Here is a 20,981-nt window from a genome sequence, read left to right on the forward strand (position 1 = left end):
CTGGCTAGAAAGTCTATCAGTATAACCTTTGTTGTCCTCACTATCAATCCTTATCCTGCCACTATTGCCTGTTTCAAGTCACTGGGATTACCTGATTTCACCTGCAAGTAATGGTAACAATACAGATTTTATACACCGTGAGGCTGTCCTTGAAGGGTGTCAGAAAAAGGAGGCAAATACTGCTCTAATGCTGATACAGATGACTTAAGTCTCCTTCATGAAGGAGGGGCAGGATGAAAGCAACATCCTCTGAACTGGCAGAAAAAATAGTTGTGCTGAGGATTAGATGCAAGCATACTAGCAAGGCTGACCCATAGAGGGGAAATCTCAGAAGCATTTAAGTGTGCACTAGGTAAAGAAAACACTTTTTGTGATTTTCCTTGAAGTTACATACGGCCTCATTAGATGACACCAAATTAGGACAGGAAGAACACAGAGCTTTTTTTCTCTCCTACTTTGCTCAAGCCAGGCCTTATATATTGCAGTCATAACCCCCATTAGTAACCCATTAACTAAAATGAACAGGTACACACGTTTTGATTGTTTCCCCTCTTCTTGCTGTAACTGCAGAAGCGATCATTTGGAATCCCCCTTTCTGTAGCGCTACGACGCAGGGCAGAGCCATTTACACAATATGCCAGGAGACGACGTCTTTTAGGTTTTAACTGGGATTCTTAGTATCGACACATAATAGATCCTTATAAAAGCAATGTGACACTGCTGGATTGATAATTATAACTTTCGACTCTCTTCACTGAATAACTATCACCTGTACGTAACCAACCTCTGAGGCATCCTTCCTACCTGTCTCTCAACCACGCCTCTTGCCACGTGACTCCAATTCCCTCACCGCCATTTTGTAAGGGGTCTGAACGAATTCTCCCTCTCGCTTCAGCTGTACATCCGGCGTTCGTGCCCGATGCGCATGCGTATTGAGGGGATGGAACGAAGAAGGCCCTTGAACGGAAGCGAGGGCGGGTGAGCAGGCGGCTTTGCGGGCGCTTGAGGCCACTGCCATGTACCGTCCCGGTAGCGGCCCCTCGGCCATGGAAGTTCAGCGGTCCAAGGAGAGTTCCCGGCTCGGCGCCTGCCCCGTCGACTCCCCTCGCGGCGGTGGCCGGCGACGCTCCCGCTCGCCTTCTTTGTGGGGCCGCCGCCACCACCACTCCCCACTCAGCCGTCGCTCTTCTCATCGTTCTCGTCGCTCGCCTTCCCCGCGCCGCTTCAGTAGGGTATGCTCTAGCTCGGTTGGAGCTTCCTCCTTTCATCCACCTTCCGTCCCCGGTGCCATCTGTCTGTGCCTCCGCTGTTTGCGAAGGGGAACCCTCTTTTTTCCCCCTCCGGTGTTCTGCCCTGCTTTGAAAAGCGTCCACCTTTCCCCTGTCCTGAATGTGTATCGCCCATTTTGTGCAAGGGCGGAACAGTCTCTGACATCCCCCAAGCTACATATTGCATTTGCAAACAGTTTTCTCCGCCTGACGGTATCAGAGAGAATCTGTTCATCCAAAGCGGAAGGTTCTGACTTGACGACAATTGGAAAGGAAAAGATTAAGTTGCAAAGTAAACTATTAATATGGCTTCTACCCTAGGCATGTTTTGCTACTTCAAAGTTAGAAAAGTGAAAAGTCCCCTGTGCAAGCACTTAGTCATGTCTGACCTTTTGGGGGGACTCCACTTTCGCGACGTTTTCTTGGCAGACTTCATAGTATGTCCCGTTGAATTAAGTAGAAATTGCTTCTGAGAAGCATTAATCTATGGAAAACTCTCTTTTTACATAAAGGGGCCAGTTTGTTTTTATGGGCTTTCAGTTATACACAGTCATTAGAGATACCCAAAAGATGTTTGTAGAACTTGTGGAATCAGGTTGCGTATTTTGCAACAGATTGGCGAACAGTTGAATGAATTAGAAAGGTAGGACGTGTAATAAGATTGTGATGTTAAACATAATATAGTTACTTGAGGGATATTCATACTAAAACCAAAGGTCTAAGAATATTTTTTTAAAAATCATGCTGAGCACACCATGTTGCTAAAGCCAAATCAATGATCATGCAGTCCTCAGAAATAATAATCATGTTTTTCTTTACATATTTGGCACTGTGATTGCACTTAGTTGGATTTATTTTGTAGAAATTATTTACATAAATTCATCTCTTCTAAAGCCTCAGAACTAGGGCTATACTCTCTCAGTGATTGACCTACATTACTTTAAACTGGTTATCTGTTTCTTTAATAGAACTATTTTTTTCTTCTTGTGTCTCTATGAAGAATTGTACATTTTCTCTCATTTTTTCCATCTCAGAAACCGAAGATATTTTGAGAATGGAACAATTACTCAATCTCATTACTTTATCAGTAAGGCTCTTAGGGTGTGGAAAGGACAAAAATATATTTGCTCTATCACATGATAAAAGATACAGTTGCTACATCATATGTCAACTAAATACCAATTTGTGAATATAAGTTTTCCAGAAAAATTTAGAGTCTTAGGTTAGGGCTATGTAAGTTAGGGCTTTCTGGACTTAGTCTGAGAGTGGTATGCTGTAGTTCAAAAAATGATTCCAGTTCAAAAACTAAACTGGATTAAATGTTTAATTAATACAATAAATTTACTATCAAGAATTACATCTATGTATTTTATATTTTCCCCTTCTGCTGCATTAAAAATTACAGTTTAATGATAATTGTATGAGAAGTACCAGCAGCCCCATCTAGGTCTTATGGGGACACCAGCAGCTTTAGGCCTTAGATTGTGTATCCCTGCCTTAAATGAACTAATACAGATGATCTAAGCAATCTAATCACTTGACCTGCATGATTGTCTTTTGATCGTACAGTTTTAATTTAAAGCTTTATTTTTTAAAGTGTTGACATACATATGTACAAAGCAATATAGATAATTGTGTTAATATGCAGAAATAAGAAGTCAGTAGAAGTGCCTAGTCACATGTCTTTACATCATTAAACGACTGGGTATGACTGGTATTCTTTCCATCTGTTATATCAGAGTGAGGAATCTGCTCCCCAAGTAACTATTCTCTCCCAGGAAGAACTGGGGACTGACCACTACCTCACTATTCCAGAATAGGGTCACTTTATCAGTGTAAAAGAAGATAAAATAATATTTTCCATCCTCTTCTGTACTGTGAAAGATGCTTTTTTCTCTGTGCAAAGGGAGAAAAACAATAATTCTTCCTTCTTTTGCACCAAAAGGAGGATGGGAGAGGAGCCTTGTATCAGTTGCTTCCTCTTTATTTCTTTAGAAGATTTATATAGCCTCCCCAACTCACATAATTGTGACTCCAAGTTGTAAACATCAAATAATGAAACCCCCCAAACAATATTAGAAACACCACGTAATATCAACATAAACTGAAATCTGTAAGCCAACATCTCAACAATATAAAGTTGGGGCTCACAATTATGCATTCCACTTCCCAGAAGATAGGCTGGGAAGCTGGCCCGTTGCTTTAGAGAAATGCCAAGTTTTTAAAACTTTCCTGAAGGCTGACAGGATCAGAGCGATCCAAACTTAGGGAGGAAGCTTGTTGCAACGGGCAGCCACCACAATACAAAAGGTATGCCTCTTAAGATCCCATCAAGTGACATTGTCTTGAAGAGGGAACTGGGAGCATGCCCATCCTGTGAGTATGTGAGCTGGGCAGAGACAGTCTTGCAAACAATCTGGTCCTGTGCCATCTTGGGCTTTGTAGGTGATAACCAGCATCTTGAGTTACACCTGGAAGCCTATTGGGAACCAGTGCAATTTGCAAAGTAGTAGTGTTGCACAGAGCCTCGTGTGGCACAGAGTGGTAGGTGGCAGTATTGCAACCAAAACTCTCCCCACAACCCGAGTTAGATCCCAGCGGAAGCTGGATTCTCGGGTAGCTGGCTCAGGTCGACTCAGCCTTCCATCCTTCCGAGGTCAGTAAAATGAGTACCCAGCTTGCTGGGAAAGGCAATGGCAAACCACCCCACTATAGTCTGCCAAGAAAACATCACAAAAGTGGCATCCCCCCAAAGGGTCAGACATGACTTGGTGCTTGCACAAGGGACCTTTCACCTTTCATTTTCACAGTGTTACACGTGCATACCATGATGCACCCATAACCACCCATGTGGCATTCTGGATCAATTGCAGATTCTGGATTTAAAGGTAGCCTCATGTATACCATGTTGCAGTAATTCAAATGGGCAGTGATGAAGGAATGAGTGATTGCAAGCAGGGCCTCCTGTTTCAGGTATGGGTTCAATTGGCACAACAGATGGAGTTGTGCAAAGATTCTCTTGGCCACAGTTGCCACCTGCTCCTTGAGGAGGAGCTATGAATCTAGGAGGATCCCAAACTTGCACACTGGTTCTGAATGGGGGAGTGAACTGACCCTGGAGGAAGGAGGAAACCCCCTGCAATGCTGTGCTTGCCACTCCCAACCCCCTGACCTTTTCCAGAAGGATTCCAGTATCAGTACCATTGAAAACTATTGACAGATCAAGTAGGTTCAGGATTGATTCATAATCCCCGTCTTGAACCTACTATAAGTCATCAACAAGTGCAGTGTTTCCTAAAAAGGAAAGGTTGGAGATGAGATGAAAATTGTCCAACATTGTTGGATCCAGCAATGGCTTCTTAAGGACGAAATAGACCATCTTCTTAAAAGCCAGCAGAACCACCTCCTCTCTCAAGGATGCATTTATCCTTGCATGAATCCTTGTGTTACACTGTCAATTTTATAAAACAATGCACTCCTATGAATTAATTGTAGTGGGGGGTTTTTGTGGAAAAAAAAATCATCCCACATCATGAGCTACAAATTTAAAGGGGAAATGTGTAACTCTTCTAAATGGCTCCATTTCCTTGCTTGTGCAAATATTTATTTTCATGTCCATTCAGATGACAGAAGTAGATATGAGCTATGTGTTTCAGATTGACAGTCATTTGCTATAATACCTACATTTTATAATGTAACCTTGTTTTAGTTGTTTTTCTCTTAACTTTTACATAATATATCCAGTTTTACAGTATTTTGCAATAGAAGAAGATACTGATGCCTGTTTTTTTTTAATCAAACAGCGTGTTGTAACTGCTTCCCCCCAATTGCAGAGATATTCACTGGACCAGCCCTCATATTCTCTAAGGCGGCACTCGCGTTCTCCAGGCCAACGTTCTGAATCTTCAGTGGAAAAATATTTGCGGATCTTAGTTGAAAATGACCAGTATAGAATTGGCACACCTGAGAGAAAGTTATTATCTGATAGACTACGCTCACCAGCTGATAGCCTGAGCGATGTGGACAGGTATGGTTCTTTGAAAGCTAGCCTCACAAAATTACGATTTTTTTTGTTCTTATCCTATACTATCAAATATCACAAGCTTACTATGAGACAGTTTTGAAAATATACTAGATGGACTACATTAGGCATCTGTGGTCTTAGGATATATTCAGATTTGTTTGTTTATGAGATTTATAGGCCACCTCAATCTGTTGCAGCTCTGGGGAACTTAAGAATACAATAAAAACACTGTAAAAACAATTATGTCATTAAAAGAGAAAGTCTGAAAAAAAATTAATCATCTAAAAGATTGTTGTTCTCAAATTGGTAAAATACATAGAATGGCCTTTGACCTAAAAACTTATAGTGCTATTTGATTAGGTTGTTATTTTGTTAGCAAGAATTGCAAGTAGAATAATAATAATGATATATGAAAGATAACCAAGTAATGTCTGAAAATTCAAATGGAGGAGGGTTAAGATAAGAATTCTTAAATGTTCTTATATAGGTGACTACACTAAAGTCAAAGCAATATTCATGCTGGAATAATATGCAGTGGTGGTTACCCAGGAAAAGTTTTTTGTCTGTGCTAAGAAGAGACTGTCAGTTATATGTACACTCAAAAATCTTTTTAACAGTTGCAGTAGTAATTTCTGAATATTAAATCAGAACTTAATGTAGCAAAATTCCTTAATTTAACAGCTTGACTTACGTACTGTAATTTACCTTGTTTCAGGTAGTGTTAGCTCTACTTTTGACATGCCAGTTTCTGTTTATTTCTGCATAAATCTGTAGTACATCTCAGTGCATGTTTAGGAAGCAAAGTCTAGACGACTACAAATACAGTTTAGTCTCAAAAGCAGCATTTAATTTTATATGGTACAAACCAAGTTTAAAATAGGTAAATAGATTATAATTTATATACTGTGTTCAGTTCCAAAGTATATTTTTCTTTGCAATCCATGATCTCTTTATAGAATCTTGTAAATTTTTCTATCTTTATAAATTGGTGGATTTTGATGGCAAAATGTGCAGTTTAGTTATAAATGTAATGTGGTTTCTCCTGTATTAGGATATGCTCATAGTAGTAAATCTCTTTTTCGGTTCCATGATAACCACCTAAGAGGGTATTTTTCATGACTTTTAAAAAGTTTTTGTCTCCAGTTATGTTTACCTCTTCATTAGGAAGCATTGAAATAATAATAAACAAATATCTATTTACTTACATTTCTAGTAAAAGTGAGAAATAATTTAGAAGCAGCTAGTATGTCATCTAATTCTTCAGAAAGTCTTTGACAGTTGAAGCAAAAGTAAGTGTATTATGATTCTATGAAGCTTGGTTAAGTTTTGCAGGGAAATTTAGTCAGATTTTTATCATGAAGAGTGAAGGTAGAATAGCAAAATGCTGGCTCGTATACAAATGTACATAACAGTGGGCTGTGAGAAACTTTGGCTTATGACTTTCCCATACTCAGCTTGATTTGAGGCCTATCTGTGTGTTTGTATATAAGTAGTTCCCATCCATATAATTTATTCACTTTTTTGCATGAGGCATATAATCTAATAGGTATACTCTGGATGAATATGTGACTGAGCTCTGGATCATTCTGAATGCCCAAAATAAGCTATTACAGTCCCACTATATTGGGTAAGAATCTACACAGCAAGTGAGTAAAAATGCTTGGCAGTAGTACATCTTTCTTTGTAGGAAGTTAAAGTGTCTTATTGTTGCTTCTTTAGGGAATCCACTTCTGGTTTTTCTGATTTTTAAAAAAAATTACATTACTTATTGGTGTAAAATGAGAAGTATGTTTGTGTAAGACATGAAAACCAGTACCATATTAGGAACACTGGAATGGAACCTATAACAGAATGTGGAGTGGAATCTTTCTGTCCCTATTGTTAGCTAGCATAATGTATATCAGGATACTCCAGTCCATTCTTACACCATCTGCCAATTTTTCATGTCCTCCTCCAATCACTCAGAGCTTCATACCCTCTGGTCACACTCAATCCTCACTGAATTGTTCCAATTTTCTGAACCATTTTTGAACTTTATAAACTTTGGGATTTCCTAGAGCTTACTAACACTTTACTCTTGTGCATGGGTGATACTGTTTCAATACACTTTCAGAATACTGGCAGTTGTATCTAGGATGCTTAAAGTGTTGATCCTTTGTAGTTATGTCCATAGTAACAGCACAGTTTTGGTGATGAAAAAGGGTTCAAACTGGAATTGATTTTAGGTTGATTGGCTTATCTTCAGATCATTTAAGCTCTAGCAGGTCTATAAGTGGTTTTAACTTCTAGAGCTAAATTAAATTAATTTGATTTAAATTTAAAAGGACATATAGCTGTCCATATTGTAACAACAACCCTGAGTGGTGCACGAAGCGGTAAAAACAGCAACCTCCCCCCCTAAACAATCAGAATAAAAATCTATAAAAACTCTATATAACAACTCATGGCACCCCTGGACAACACTCCCATATACCCACTTACCCGGCTCCAGTCTCATCCTACCCCAATATTTGTGGGAAGAGCCAACTCTTCAAGGACTTCTGGAAGGCAAGGAGGGTGGAGGCCTGCTGGATCTCTGGGAAAAGGGTGCTCCACAAGGCAGGGGCAACTATGGAGAAGGTACACTTCCTAGGTCCTGCTAGATAACAACATTTAAGAGAAAGGACCTGGAATGCTCCCACCCTATCTGACCTGGTGGGATGGGCAGATACCCTGAGGGAAAGGTGGTCCTGCAAGTAGCCTGATCCCATGCCATTTAGAGCTTTAAAGGTGATAACCAGCACCCTGAATTGCACTGGGAAAGAAACTGGAGACAAGCCCAGCTCGCTGTCAAGGTAGACCAGACTAGGAACCAGAGTTATGAATGCTAATACTACTTTAATTATAAGGTTATGGTAACAGAATCTTTGAAGTCTGAATGTGCCTCCACCCTCCCTCCTTTTATCTTTGAGAGAATTAGGGAGGGTCAAGCCTGAGATCTTTCTCAAATTATATTTCAGCCTTGGACTCCGATTTCTTTTGTCTGATTGATGTCTTGGTTGTGGCTCTTCCCCCTATTTCTCAGGGTTACTCCTACAGCCCATTATACTCAAGCAGCAGCAGTGCAATATGGGCAAAGTGTGGGCTGCTCAGAACTGTGCACCCCACTACATTCTGGACCAATTATAGTTTCCAGATGGTCTTCAAGGGGAGCCTCATATAGAATGTGTTGCAGTAATCCAACCAGGAAATGACCAGGCTGTTAGTGACCGTGACAAGGCCTCCTGGTCCAGGAATGACTGCAATTGGCACACAAAATGGGACCATGCAAAGGCCCCTCTAGCAACAGCTGCTGCCACCTCGAGCAGGAGCTGTAAGTCCAGGAGGACCTCCGAATTACTCTTCCCTGTGTCGGGAGAGTACTATCCCAGCGAGAGTCAAAAATAACATATCACTAGACCCAGGAAGCCTCAAAACCCAGACCCAGTCTGTCTTCCTGGGGCAGCTGACCAACTAGGTCCTGCCTCCCTGCAGGGAGGGGTTGGCCTGGAGAACTCCAGAGCCTAATTTGTGATTGGTATGTATAAAGATAGGACAGCATTGTCCAGTTAGATTTTATTTTCCATTAGTGCTTATTTGCAAAATTCAGATCTTTTCCTATGTTAAATATTAGTGCTCTTAATAGTTGTGAAAATATTTAGAATGCTATTTTGTATATCTGTTGTTGTTGTTATGGTCCGAGTCAATTCTGAGAGGTCCATGCTGTTTTCTTGACAACATTTCTGAAGAGGTTTGCCTGTACCTTCTTCCTAGGGCCGAGAGAGAGTAATATATGGTACTACAGGTAGTCCTCAGGTTACGATGGCAATTGGGACTGGGATTGCTGTTTCTAAGTAATGTAGTTGTAAAGCATGATGCAACGTGATCGCATCGCATAGTGACGGCAGCCCCATTTGCTATTGTAACCACAGGATTGCATGGGTCATTACGTGAGAAGAGGTGGGAGTCCCATGTTAGGGGTGTGCGAGTGCTGTGGGTGGGCACTGGGGAGCGTGGGTGGAATGGTGAGGGCTGCAGGCTGGCTCTGGGGAGTGTGGACCAGCTGGCAAGGACCGTGGGGAGGGTGCTAGGGAGTGTGGGTGGGCCAGTGGGGGATGTGGGCAGGGGGTGCTCTGTAGTATGAGATCCCTGAAGTTCCCTGGGATCTTGTACTCTGTAGTGGGGCTTCTCAGGAGAAAAAGCAGCAGGAACAACTTAAGTGAGCAACTTGCGACCTTCCCTGCTGGCTTCCCCATTGATTTTGGTTGTGGGAAGCTGGTAATGAAGATTGCAAATAGCAATCACGTGGCCACATCTCGCTGCAACATCTTAATCATGAGCTGGGCGCCCAAGCATCTAGATTGCAATCGCATGACCGTGGGGATGCTGCAGCGACCGCAACTTCACAGACTGGTTGTAAGTCCCCCTTGTTCAGTACCATTATAATTTTGAATGGTTGCTGAATGATGGTCGTAACTTGACTACCTGTATCCTAATGGAATTGCTTTACTGTTCAAGACTATACATATGTGTTGCCATTGAGATTCTTCTATCTGATGGTATGAGAAGTTTCTGTGATGGATATTCTGTGCTTATTATTAGACCATAATAAATCAGTAAAATAATTTGTAATTGCAAATTGTACACTTTAAAAATTAGAACTTCATTGTATTTTGAAAGATCTTTGAAATGATAACATACAGTTCCTATGTGGATATTTTGCTAACATACTATATTTCTAAAGTTGACTCCATCAAAGTACTATGGAAATTAGTTTTTAAAAAACAGGTGCATACAGCAGGGATGGGCAGGGCAGCTGGTAAACAAGCCAAGCCTTCTTCAGCTGCAGCAGCAGAATCTCAGGGCTTCCCCCAGTTTCTTATGAGATTGTATAAATTCTTTTAAAAGATTCAGTAGGTTGAGCAAATACTCATCTTCATCAGTCCTTATTGGAAAAATGTTCATGATAGTTATTTTCAGTAGCAAGTTGGACTTGATTCTTTATCTATCTAACATAGAAAAGCAGCATAAAAAGAAACATTATTTAAGAAGTACAGGATAAGCTGTTGTTGCTGCTGTTAATTAATTAAAATGTTGGAATATTGGCTCTACTTTAAAAATGGACTAAAATGCTGTATTGCCCAAATTTCCTATAGACGTGTTATTGAGGTTGTGTGCACACTTCACATAAGACTTTATATACATGGTTAAGGCCAACTTTATGTCATTTGAAACCAATATAGTACAAGACAAATTAAAGACATTTTGTTGACTTCTGGAGCTTCCATTTCTGGAACAGTGTACTCTTGCTTGTTTTTGGTTCATTTCTCCTATGCTCATAAATAACACATTTCAAAAGTTGTTTTTGGAAGAACAATGTAGTTTGGGATGGAAGGTGAAGCTGTTGCTGAAGATGCAAAACCTGCAGAACTAGCCATATTGGGTTCAACATAAAAAGTATTGGCTATTCAAAGTCAGGCAACTGTGCTAACCTGAGTTCCAGAGATTTATATGTTGTTGATGTTATAATTCATGTGCCTCTCTCATCAGGAATGACTTGGCTGATGGTCCAATATTTAGCAGAGTCCTTTCACATCCTTGGAACCTTGAGAGAGGTTTCTCTCGTGAGGAGAATCCTTCAAGTCCATTCAGCATGAGACATGATGGGAACTATCACAGTAGGGATATTTTCATATCTAAACTGGACCGTAGCATAAACAATGAACATCTACAGGAACAATCAAGAGAAAGTGATAGGGATGGGGAGCGAAAATCGAAATGCTTTCAATATGACAGACTGTTTGATGAAAGCATAAAACCCCAGGATTTATTGAGAGAAACACAGAAGTGTTGTAAACAAAGTCTTAATAGCAGCCCAAGCCTGATGTACTTGGATGAAGATTTTTGTAAACTTGAAAGAATTAGGAGAAAAAGAGAAGAGGATGAGCTAAGCAGAAACATTAGTACTGACTACCCAGTGCTTGATTCAGCTAATCCAGAACAGTCTTCTGAATCTCGATACTGTTATACATCTGAGAAAACCCCAGCAATGCCCACAAAATCTATACTGAAGAAACGTTTGGATGATTCTTCTATACAGGTTTGAACTGAATTCTTCACTTTCTTTGTTAATCTGTCAGTTTCATTAGTTGTTTTTTTCCTAATTTAAATATAAATATTTAACTTTCTATCTGTAGATCTCTGGAATAAATTCCTTGAACAATGTCACACTCTGTCTTCCCTGTTGTGGAGTTGATTTAGTATGACAGCATCTTGGATCCCATTTGGATCAGAAAGGTTGCATTTTATTTGTTTTAAATTTTAAAAAATTTAGAAACTTTAAACATTTTCTTTCTGTTAAATATTTTTGTGTAAGGTGTGTTGTCCTTAAGCGTTTTAACATCTGTATGAGGATAAAATGAAGAACTTGCATTTTATACAGTAATTTTAAGTCAGTCATGGGGATTTCCATTGTCCCACCTTGAAGCCCCATCACTCAGGGTAATCCCTTTCCTCATGCAAGATGAAGTTAGGAGCAATTGTTCCCTACTTTGCACTACAAGGAGACTGAGATGACTTGTCATACACGGAGGAGTCTGTTCTGAAAGGTGAGCTTTCGGGGAATGGAAGGGAGCTTGCTGAAGACTTTCATAGTTTACATGAGGAGGACTTTTAGCATGGATTAGGTTGGAAATTTACTAAATCAGTTTTAGAAAATCTAGTACAGAAGTTTTCATTGTTTGAAATTGAAGAGACCACTACAAATATCAACATGTTTTTTAAAAAAATTGTTTGAAACTGAATTATCAGGTCACCTCCTTTTCCAAACATAGTTTCAAAACAGAAATAAGTAACTGTTGATTTCTGAAAGAAGAAGCAATATAGTTATGTGAATTTTCATCATGCAGCAGTCATAACTAATACTGTCTATTGGCTTAGGAGCATTTTGGTACTTTTTTGGAGTTGTGAGATGCTCACTTCAGAAAAGTACCTTTCAAAACCTGTTATTGTTTAGAGCCATTTTGTGCTTTCTCTGCTGCTCATTTGACTGCTGTTTTTCTTCCTCCTTCACCCTTGCTGAATGATTCAAAATAATCAAGGATCATTGTGTGAGCACGTCAATGCTGTATAACAGATTAAAATTGAACTTTATGAGAACGTCACAGAGGGGAAAATCAAGCCATTTTATTGAATGGCTAACTCTGAACAAGGCTGGGTGAGGAAATGGTATGTGCAGCTTATAGAAGATAGCTAGGGTGATACTGTGTTACTGTATTGTCAATTTTATTGCTTACCAGTACAATATAGTGAGATCATCTTGTATCAGTCTGGCCTGCTCAGCGAGGGAAGCATATTTGTCTTCCTCTAATAACATTTTTGTTGCACCTTGCACTCTGGCTAATGAAACACCCACAATACACCAAATTAAAAGATATTTTAGAACTTATGTCTCTGCCTCAGTTTCATTTTTCTTCTCTTACAGTTTCCTAAGATATTAGGTGTAATCTCTTTATAGGAAAGGGTGGTCTGTTTTATGGATTTATTAGCCTTATTATAAACTCTAATATCACATAAGATTTTTTTAAACCTAGATTCTTTTCTAGCAATTCTTTTTCAATGACCTCCCTTTCTTTTAAATAATTTTTATTTGTACTAGTTTAACACAATTGCTTCTTTTTATCAGTGATTGAGAATTTCTTCATTTCAACAAGAATTTGTTTGCAGGCTCTGCTAGTAAGGAATCTCAAGGCAACATACATGACTAGGTAACATATTCTAGCCCACAAAAATGCTTTTCCTTTTGAACAGGAATCTGGGAATTTTTTAAAGGAGAAGGCGCCTCATGAGTCAACATTAGAGTCTATCAACCAACATGGTGACTTCCTGCTGCCTCATGAAAGAGCCAGTCAGGACAGAAGTGACTTTTCACGCATTCTAGGTACGATGACTGATTCTACTTACGCTCAAGAAAAAAGACTGTACCCCTTCCCTGATAACATAGAGGATGAAGATAAATTTCTTTATGGTGATGATGGTGGTGATTCAAACAACTGTCTCTACTCTCAAAAGCTAATGCTGAGTGAAAAGAAAAAACTTGGAAGTGAGAAAGTAAATTCTCCACCTCCTGCAAGTCTATCTGTAAAACCAGATACTTTGGAAGAGTCCAGACCAGAATATGAGAAGATCCGTGACTTGCTTAAAACTATTGGGCTTGACATTGGAGTGGCTGAAATAGGTAAGCTTGCTGCCCGCACAGAGGAAAGACTCCACGGGAAAAAAACAACTTATTCTCCTGATCATCATTCAGTGGCAATTCATAAAGCAGAATCTTTGGAGAGGCACTGCAGCCTAAGTGGTGTTCTTTCTCCAGAATCTAGGCAGAAACATTCTCTATCACCATCTGGTTCTTTTCCATCATCTAAAGTTGTGTCTCCTGTTTTAAAATCTGAGTACAATAACATCAGTGTTTTACGGCAAAACAATCCTACTGGCATGTCAGAGCAATCTGGTGTTCCAGGATTTTTAATCCCATCAGTTCCACCTTCTTTTCTTGATATTCCTCCTGGGCCCACCTCTGATTCCTGGCATGATGTTCCATACTTCTCTACATTCACTCCAACTCAGTTGGCTCCAGACTGTGCTTCTCTCCCAGTAGCCTCACCTGGGTGTAATGTATACCAGCACTGTATGGGTTATCCAACTTCGGACTGGCGTGCCCAGCAAGTGAACCCTGTATGTTCAAAGAAACCTGGGCTTGTCAAACTACAACGCAAACGTACAAAACCAAACCTCAGAATCATTCATACAGTTTCCGTTAGCAAAAAGACTTGCAATATCAAGAAAAATGAAGCTGTTTCTACCACTGCTCTTTACTCCCATCTGCTCCCTCAGTTATCCCAGCCTTCTCTAAAAGATTCCAAAAGAAGAATAGCTGATGAAAGAAATCGAACTTCTCAGAAACAAAAGGTGAGTATCTTTTTTCTTGATTTCATAATTATATAATCCTAGAAATTAAGATTTGGAATGGACTTTAAGGGTCAACTAGTCCAAACACTTGTCTAATGTGGGTCTCTGTTTATCATTTATAATATATAATTTAAAAACATAAAAACGTGTTCATTTTTTCTGGTTAATAAACTTTTAACTTTTCCTTCTTTTCAGCATTAGAAATGTATACTTAACAATATATAAGCAGTCTTCTGCATACTTCTGAGATAGATAGATAGATAGATACATACATACATACATACTGTCATGCGCTGCCTGCCTCTGAATAATACTCAGACACTGGTTCGTGGATCAGGCTCTGATTTATTCACAGCGCAGTTACAGCGTTGGAAGAAAAAAGCTGAGAGTGACAGGAGCGCGCCGGTGCGGGGTTTAAATACCCCGCGCCGGTCAGCGCCCCCTCACTCGCGGTCACGTCACCCCCCTTTGTCCAATACGTTGCCCTGCCGGTGGGTGAGGGGTTCCGGGATCGCCCATCATCAGGTTTTCTATTCCTCTGCTGATTGCTGTCAGCTGGGCGATCTCCGTTGTATTGGCGCTGATGGCTTGGGTGTGCTCCGTGATCCGTTTAGTTATTGTTTGTTGGCCGTTAGTCGTTGTGGGTTGATGGCTACTTATCTTGCACCCCTTCACCTATTTCCTTGCTATTGTCATGTGTGCCATTGCGCTGATGACTTCAGCTCAACGGCACTCATGACACATACATACATACATACATGAATGTGTCTGTATGAATATAGTTTTATTGCATGTGTATAGTTCCTAAGCTGCCTAACTCCAAAATTACATTCAGGACCAAGTTTGAGAATCTCCAGAACCAGGAGGTCAAAGCCACTTGGACTTGCTAGGATTGAGCTTAAGCCTGTTTCTCCCCATCCAGACTCCAGCCACCTCCAGACAGTGGGAGAAAACCATGACAGAATTGCTTAGTAGTTCATGGGTTGAGATACACAGTTGAGTAACATCAGCATACTCATGATACCTGACCCTGAACCCAGGTCAACTGATTGATGATCTCCCCTCTGCAGCCTCATGTAGACATTAAGCAGGAGGGGCAAGACATCAAGCTTGTGGCACCCCACAAATCAGAGCTTTGAATTTGAGCCCCCGCCCCACTGCTTGGAACTGGCTGAGGAGAGAGTTCTCCAGTTCTCTTCCTCCACAATTGGTCCAGAAGGTCTCCATGATCAATGGCATCAAAAATTGCTAAGAGATCAAGTAGGGCCAGGATGGTTGCAACCACCCCCATCCTGGCATCACCAGAGATCATCAACAAGCATGATCAGTGCCATCTCCATATTGAATCTAGGCCTGAAACCCAACTGGAAAGGGTCCAGATAATCCATTTCTTTCAGGGCTCTCTGCAACTGCAGCCTGACCTCTTCTCAACAGTCTTTGCCAGAAAGTGGATGCTGTAGACTGGACAAAAGTTGTCCAGGACAGTTGGGTCCAGTGATGGTCTCTTGAAGAGAGGGCATACCATGGCCTCCATCAAAACTGGTAGAACCACTCCGTTTCAGAGAGGCCAACATCACCATATGGACTCAACTGAATGTCTCCTCCTGGATGGCCTCCACCATCCAAGAAGGACAAAGATCTAAGAAACAGGTGGCTGGGTTAACAGTGCCAAGGATCTTGTCCATTTCATCAGAAGAGGGGGGGGAGGGGGAGATTTACTATTGCTCATATTTATTTACTTGTTTATTATTCAGGAAGTATTAGCATTCAACTTTTCTGAATATACTCAAAGTAGATCTCAAAAAGACAATAGTTGATCATTCAATCTCCAATCTATATTTACCATCTGCACACATCTGCATGTCTATAAAAAACCCCTAGAAGATAGAAACATACCAAATTTTCTACATCATTAGTGACCACTCAGTGGTAAGCTGACAGAGGTGTGACTATTTAAATTCTTTTAAGGTTCAGTGATACTGCAGTATAATGGGTGGATGGCTTATTTCCACCTGCCATAAGATCCTCAAAGACTTATTTCTTCTGTGGGTTACTTTCCTCATCCAAGTAATTGAAAAATGCAGTCTATCAATTCTTTTAATACTCTATAGCAAATAAAATAATGTTCTGTAGGAGTCTTTAGCAACAGAAGCGAGGGATTTTTGCAAAATTTATAGGTAGATGTAGAACGTTGCTATTATTCCACAATTCAAAACAGTTCTAACGGGTTTACAGATTTTTGCACTTAATGTTGTATAGTCTGTTTAAATATCATTACAGTCTTAGGGTTTTTAATTGTTGCAGTTCCATTTTAGGATTCTGGACTTGAAATCTGTCAATCTTGTGAAATAAACTGAATGCATAAGCTTGAGGTGAAAATCTGTATATTTGCTCTAAAATTTATTTTGCTTTTGTGGCATGAGTGCTTATTTACAAATGAAGAAAAATATTTGAGACAGAAAAAATGTTACTAGAAGAAACAGGAAGAGTTACCAAATAAAAAAATCCTAGGAAGAGTATTCTTGCAATTCCATTGAAGTGTCCTGATAAGCCCATTTGTGAGCAGAAGTATTTGCTACCCTTTCTGAAATATTTTTTGGCATTGGGAAATAATGTATTTGGATCTCCTCTTGAGTCAGCCTAAATGTTGCAAGTATTTGAAGCATGGCAAAGATTTATGCCAATGTTTATTGATTTGAGAAGAGCGTTGGATCTAGTTAAACTAAGTCTTGGATTCTTCAGATACCTAGCTCCTCCCATCATCTTCCTGTCCAACCTCTGTCTTCCCCTTTGTTGATGTCAGGGAGTCACAATATGTGATAAATTCAGCAGCACAGATTGACATCTAGTGCTGGATTTCCACCTCCAGCTTCCAAAGGAAAATTCACTGTCCTGGGAGCCATCGAATTGTGTCCTAAAGAAATTACTACATTACAGAAAATTAAGAATACATTCCAGGTTTGTTACATGTGCTTCAGTCTAATGACTCCAGTACAATTACATACATTTCCTTTTTGTTGCGTTGTGGCCTGTTTGTCTCCTTCTCCCTTGTTATGAATTACATAGCTTCAGGAAATTCCTAAAGATAATAATCCTTTCAGATGGAGTTAATAATGTAAGAAGATGTGCTTATTTTAATGGAAAAATAAACACACTATATAAGAAGCTCTCGTGTCTGATAAGAGATAAATTATATTAAATACCAAAATGAAATATGTGATATAAAATAATGATAAAAATACTGTGGATTCAGGGACACATTGGGAGTTTGCCATAATATCCTTGTAGGGTTACTTTTGGTCCATGAAAAGGTATCTTTTAATGTGCTTATTCCTTCTCAAATTTTCCAGGTAATAGAGGAAAGAGAGAAATTGAAGCTTGAACAAGAATTACAACAGAAGAAACTCTATTATCAGAGGATTGAATTAAATAGGCTTTCAAAACAGCAAGGTATTACTTCCTCTTATTTTGTAATTTTTTTTGTCCTGAAGTACTCTGTAGCAGTGCTGAATACTGTATAATCACCTGAAAAGAGTGCAATTATGTTTGTCTCATTCTGAAAAAATCTCATAGTATTACTGTATCCTAAAGAGCAGATTATATATGCTGTATCACTGTAGACAACATTACTGTTAATACATACCAAGCACCTGACATTTGGATCTAACAGAATTATATCTTAGAATATTAATTACCTTAAATTATTATGCATGTAATGAAATGATTTTCTTTTTCATCTTGCTCCACCACTTCAATTGATTCAGTGGAGATGCTGCAGAAGAAACGAAAAGAGGAAGACCCTTTGCTTGTGGAACTGACCCGACTGAAAGAAAATATTGCAAAAGAGGTCGCTCAGCTGGAGATGAATGTTAAAGCTGTGAAGGAGAAACAATCTGAACTTGATAAAGTAGCTCACATCCTGGGGATGAATGTTATCGAAAAATCTGGGAAATTATCTTCAGAAAATAAAGACTGTTCAGAAAACAACCTGTGAGAAAATCCTAAAATTGAAGAGAGAACTTTTAACTCAATCAAGGTAAGTTTCTAGATGCTGATAATAATGAATATTCTCAGAGGAAAACTTTTGGTATCATAATTTTGGTTTAGTAAGATGAAATATGAAACAGCTTTTTCCTTCACAAATGTAGTCCTTTCATCCTCTCTTCACACATTTCTGCAAAGAAATTAGGACGTCTGCAATTGCCTATAGCGTTCATTATGTCTCATCCAGCTCACAACTTCAAAATAAGCAAAACCTTATTTTCAGATTGGTTTGATATCAGTGCTTATTTTGAAGAGGTGAAAGTAAAATTGAATTATACTTGGGAATGATGCTCACAATGGAAATTGTTCTTCCTAACTATTGGCAACCCTGCGTATTTGCCAAAATTTGCTCCATATGGTTGGAGGAATTCAGTGAGCTACAGAAGTGGGAAGTAGACAGGAAAAATCTCTAGTACAAATAGATGCTGAATGTTGCCCAGAGCTTCCCATTTTGGATGAAATGTCAAGCTAGAGATAATTAAACACTTTCTGAGGTGGCTTGCGTGAAGAATTTAATGAGGAAACTGCATGTGCATACCAAAGACTTATTTGTATCTGAGTTTATTAATGAAATATACAATTATCCAGAGAGCAAACATGGATATAGGTTTGGTTCTTCCTTGCCCTAATTTTATTATGTATAATCCTAAAGGTAATCACTCAGAGGTAAGCCCCAAATAGAATTATTGGATAGCAGTACTAGCCTATTTGTCTTTTCTTCTAGTTCTCTTGGTAGTGGTCTCCTAAGGTCAGTATTGATCAGAACTTCACTGATACCAAAAGAAAGAACAGTGCCTTAGATAAGTTGAAACTCTTTATAATAATGGCCTTCCTCTAGAAGAAAAGAAACAGTAATGTTTGAAAATGATTGTGTTGGAACAAATAGGGATGAAAGAAATTAACTATAACTCTAATTTATAAAATTATTGAAGAAAATTTTAAAAATCAAGTTCTTTTTGGGGTCATTAATTTGTGATACATAACTAAAATAGAAATGGAAAATGTTTAAGAATATATTTTGTAATAAAATTCTGTAGAGGTTTTTCTCTTATATAAATATCTTTTTGTTTAGTCATAAGGAAGTGATTGTTTACCCAGAGAAGGGACAGAATACAGCAGAAGGAAAGACCTGAAGATTCCACCTTACCTGACTTGACTCTAGCTTTTAGAAGCTGTGGTAAGATTCTGAGATGAAGACTAAAATCCTTGAGAATACTTTTGTTCTGTCATGATTTCAAGCACAATATTTTATTCAGATTTGTTTTATGTTTCAAGAAAAGTAAAAAAAAAATAAGAAATTTTGTCTCTTGGCTCTTTAAATGTCAGTATGATATATCTTATCAATGGCATCTCCTCAAAGAAGGTAATACAGTTCTACATTTACTGAATAGCTGAAACTGGAGGTTATCTGAAAGATTATCACAACCTAATTTTTAGGCTGCAGCTGTTGGAGACATTTGATTCATTTTTGTTGATGGGTTGCCACAACTTTCAAAACTTTTAAGAAAAGGATTTATGTGTATAAAAGATGATAACAGGAAGTTTAAAGCACTTTTGTTGTCATAAGAAAGTAACAGGATCACTCAAATTTCTTCACTGGGCAGTGTCACCCTATGATGCTTCCTGTTATCCATATTATTCCATTTTAAAAGAATATATTTGGATGCCACATTCTTCTGTGAATGCATTGTATGGCATCACAGTCTCAGAAGGAAGTCACAGTGCCATACTCATTTTCCTCTGGCCAGAAAAAGTGTTTTTAAAAAAACATTTCCTGCACACACTTTAATAAGTCAAACATATCTTCCCTGTTTTTCAGCATTCCATTAGTTATGGCTCTGTTGAAAGTTCATCAGAACTTTAAGCTCAGCTCTAACTAAATATTTAACCTTCCTCTAGTAAGCATTTAAAATATTTGGGCATTTGGAAAACAAAACATGTTTTGGTGAGAAGACAGCTTTTGTTTTTACACTACTTCCTTGAATATAATGTAAAGACGAAAGAAATTTAAGAAACAAAAATAATTTTAAAAAGGAAGCAAGATAGGAAAATAGTATCTTATATATAGGATATATATGGCCTGAATGGAGGATTGAAAGGGAGGATTAGGATCTACTGTTAAGTATGGTGACTGCTTACTGAAAATAATAACTACTAATTGTTAGCAAATGCTCAAACATACCAGTTAGTTTTTACTGATATAATGTACATCTAAATCCCTATGTACTATCTATTATTGACCGTTACTGGTAGTGACTTGGCACAAATATAGTGATGGAATATTTCTTTGTCAGAAGATACAGGCCATCATTTGAACTGAAGATACAAGTGAAGCTATCCTTATTCACTTTACAAACAATTTAAAATGAGAAATTAAAAAAAATGATATGGGGAGAAGAAAATAATACTAAAATAAAACTAAAAGAAGAATCTGTTGAGGGAGATGGGTAGTGACGAAATTTGATAAATAAAATATCTTAAGGAATCAGATGGGAGCAAGTGAGTGCTATGTCTAATCTGCAGTGAGGAATCAAGAAGCTCAACAAAACTAATCTGATTTCAACTTCTAAAGATTATGTAGTACCTGCATTCTATGGATTAGAATATACCTTTAGAAGTAATTACAGTATAGTAACTGCAATAGGGCGATATAATCCTAA

The 20,981-nt window shown here is 38.8% G+C and overlaps 1 protein-coding gene across 1 annotated transcript; it reads left to right on the forward strand.

Annotated features, from left to right (window-relative positions):
* Positions 1 to 944: 944 nt before the first annotated feature.
* LOC134488328 (zinc finger protein 318-like) lies at positions 945 to 20,324 on the forward strand. Its single transcript, XM_063290737.1, has 7 exons — positions 945 to 1,232; positions 5,102 to 5,295; positions 10,861 to 11,410; positions 13,120 to 14,277; positions 17,628 to 17,727; positions 18,042 to 18,313; positions 19,394 to 20,324. The coding sequence occupies exons 1-6, from the start codon at positions 1,017 to 1,019 to the stop codon at positions 18,269 to 18,271; spliced, it is 2,448 nt and encodes an 815-aa protein (XP_063146807.1). The 5' UTR covers positions 945 to 1,016; the 3' UTR covers positions 18,272 to 18,313; positions 19,394 to 20,324.
* Positions 20,325 to 20,981: the final 657 nt, after the last annotated feature.

The sequence above is a fragment of the Candoia aspera genome, chromosome 1 (genome assembly GCF_035149785.1).
Source record: "Candoia aspera isolate rCanAsp1 chromosome 1, rCanAsp1.hap2, whole genome shotgun sequence".
NCBI classification, from domain to species: Eukaryota; Metazoa; Chordata; class Lepidosauria; order Squamata; family Boidae; genus Candoia; species Candoia aspera.

Bases quoted from the DNA above. Each gene is read 5' to 3' on its own strand.
- LOC134488328 (XM_063290737.1), top strand. From the start codon at position 1,017: ATGTACCGTCCCGGTAGCGGCCCCTCGGCCATGGAAGTTCAGCGGTCC. The intron at 5,296-10,860 runs GTATGGTTCTTT...CTCTCTCATCAG, and splicing joins AGCCTGAGCGATGTGGACAG to GAATGACTTGGCTGATGGTC. The intron at 17,728-18,041 runs GTATTACTTCCT...CAATTGATTCAG, and splicing joins TAGGCTTTCAAAACAGCAAG to TGGAGATGCTGCAGAAGAAA.